General features: G+C 47.9%; 1 protein-coding gene across 1 annotated transcript in view; it reads left to right on the forward strand.

Annotated features, from left to right (window-relative positions):
- Window positions 1-2,296, forward strand: part of PDSS2 (prenyl (decaprenyl) diphosphate synthase, subunit 2) — a 132,564-nt gene extending 130,268 nt beyond the window's left edge. The window contains exon 8 of the mRNA XM_010003863.1: window positions 2,138-2,296. Coding sequence (XP_010002165.1) covers window positions 2,138-2,296 — 159 coding nt within the window. The remainder of the gene's footprint in view (window positions 1-2,137) is intronic.
- Window positions 2,297-2,526: the final 230 nt, after the last annotated feature.

Here is a 2,526-nt window from a genome sequence, read left to right on the forward strand (position 1 = left end):
CTGTCAGGGCTGGAAGGGACCTCCAGGGATCATCCAGTCCAACTCCCCCTCCAGCAGGACCCCCTGGAGCACATCCCACAGGGCTACATCCAGGGGTGAATATCTCCAGAGAAGGGGACTCCACAGCCCCCTGGGCAGCCTGTCCCAGGGCTCTGTCACCCTCACAGCCAAGAAGTTTCTCCCCATCTTTCAGGGGCACTTCCCATGTTCCAGCTGGTGCCCGTTGCCCCTCGCCCTGTCCCTGGGCACTGCTGAGCAGAGTCTGGCTCCATCCTCCTGCACCCACCCTCAGACACGTGTAGGCAGTGATCAGGTCTCCCCTCAGCCTTCTCTTCTCCAGGCTGAACAGCCCCAGCTCCCTCAGCCTTTCCTCAGCAGGGAGATGCTCCAATCCCCCAGTCATCTGTGTTGTCCTCTGCTGGACTGTCTCTAGAGGAAGGGAGAAGAAGCACCTTTTCATGCTGGCCATGCACCTCATCCCACCTGTCCCACCTTTGCTGTGGAGCTGTGGTTACAAGGCTGGTTCCCATTCATTAGAGGACGTGTTTAATTAGCTATGCAATGCATTTATGCCTCAGAGCAAGTTCCTTTCCAGCACACAGTGCAGGAAGATTTTAACTCAATCAGAGAATAAAATTTTTATGAACTGGGACTTAAACACTCAAGTGCTGTAATGTGCTTTCAGCTAATTTCTTCTTTAAATACAGATAATGAATCCACTTCAGTTTGTATTCAGATAGGAAATGTCATTTCTTCTGTATGAATGCAAGTAGCTACATCAAATGGGTGACTTGTACAATTTGGTCATGGCTTAGACATGTTTTAAACTAGACAGATAAGGTTATATTGATGTATTCATAAATGAATTGGAGCATTGGGCTGTGTATTGGAGGGAAAAATAATTCATAAACCCCTTTTTAGTGATGGTAGAAATCTTTATTCACAAAAGCCCTTGTTTTAAAAGCTGACACAGCAATCACGGAATCACTAAGGTTGGAATAGACCTTGAAGATCATCAGGTCCAACCCTGTGAAAGCCAGATGGGACACATGAAAGATCATGAAATGCTTTTGTGCTTTTGGAATAATCAAATCCCAATGATCTACGTGGCCTTGGTTCCCAGGCTTTGGCAGGAGGCATCAGGCTGGAGTTGGTCTGGGAACACCTGAATATTCATGTGGGAAAGCACATCAGTGTTTCATGACAGTCTCGTGGTGCTGTTCAGGAAAAAATCATTTGAAAAAAAACAAACCCAACCCTTAATAAATGAGATTACTGCTCAGGACTTCAGCTCCATTGAGCTCCTGGGGAAAAAAACATCATGTTTTATAGGACATATTTGGTTTTGTTATTTCATAGCAATTTAACCCATTGTTTACCCAAGATTTTTAGGTGCTGAGTCTTTCCAGCAGCTTGCCGTGAAATGGCTGTTATTCCATGAAAATATTGTATTTCTCATACATTGTGTCTCTGACTCACTGTCAAATTCCCTAGCCTTAAAGAGATTGGGTTTGCATGGATCTTGCTCAATATGATAAAGTTTAACACAGTCCATTTTTCTGACAAAGTTTGCTTTTTGTCCACTATAACCAATGGAATCACGGTATGTAAATAGAAGCCTGTGTTACAAAATGGGGGGTTGGACTGGATGATCTTTCAAGGTCCATTCCAACCCCTAAGATTTCTGTGAAAATACAGGAGTTCAGTGTGTGTGTGTGTGTCATCCTGTGCCTGTTCCAATAATGGGATGGGATGAGTGTCCATCAAACCCAGGTGTTGAATGCAGGAGCGTGAGGGGCAGGTCTGCCAGTTCTGCACAGAAAATCTCAGGCAGTGGTTTAGGTATTAGATACTTAAAAATGTGTCTGGTTTGGTGAGGTTTTTTTTAAATGCTGCTTGCCCTTTGGAGTACCAGCATCTTCCAAGTGATGAAGGAGCAGGCTGGTGGAGTTGAGATGACCTGCAGTCTTGCTGTCGCAGGGAACCAAACTGGAGCAGCTGAGGGTGTTTTGCCTGAAGGCTTCAGGTCGTGCCTTTACCTATGGGGAAGGGCAGTGGGACCCTCTGCTCTCCGAGGTGTTTTTTTGTGGCCAGCACTGCCCAAACCCACCCCGTTTGTGCCTGTGTTTTCTGACAGCTGCAGGAAGCCATCAAGGCCGGCAAAGGTGTGACTTCTGCCATCGACCTCTGCCGCCGCCACGGGAACAGAGCACTGGCAGCCCTGGAGCACTTCCCTTCCTCAGAAGCCAGGGATGCCTTGGCCAACATCATCTACGCCATGACCAGGTTCCCCTGACCTGCCCACCCTGGGATGAGCTGCTCTCCCTCCAGGGTGGAACAGCCTGCCCCACGCCAACCTCATCCTCCCATCCCAAGGAAAGAACATGCGCCGGCCGCCGCCACCGCCACCAAAAATTCAGGAGAGGGAGGGGATGATGACAAAAAAAAAAGGTCACAGATGGCTTTTGCTTGTTGTGCCAGAAGCTCACTTGAGGCTGCACCGGTAGAAATAATTAATGAGTCCTG

This window comes from Chaetura pelagica, unplaced genomic scaffold (genome assembly GCF_000747805.2).
Source record: "Chaetura pelagica isolate M959 unplaced genomic scaffold, ChaPel_1.0 scaffold128, whole genome shotgun sequence".
NCBI lineage: Eukaryota > Metazoa > Chordata > Aves > Apodiformes > Apodidae > Chaetura > Chaetura pelagica.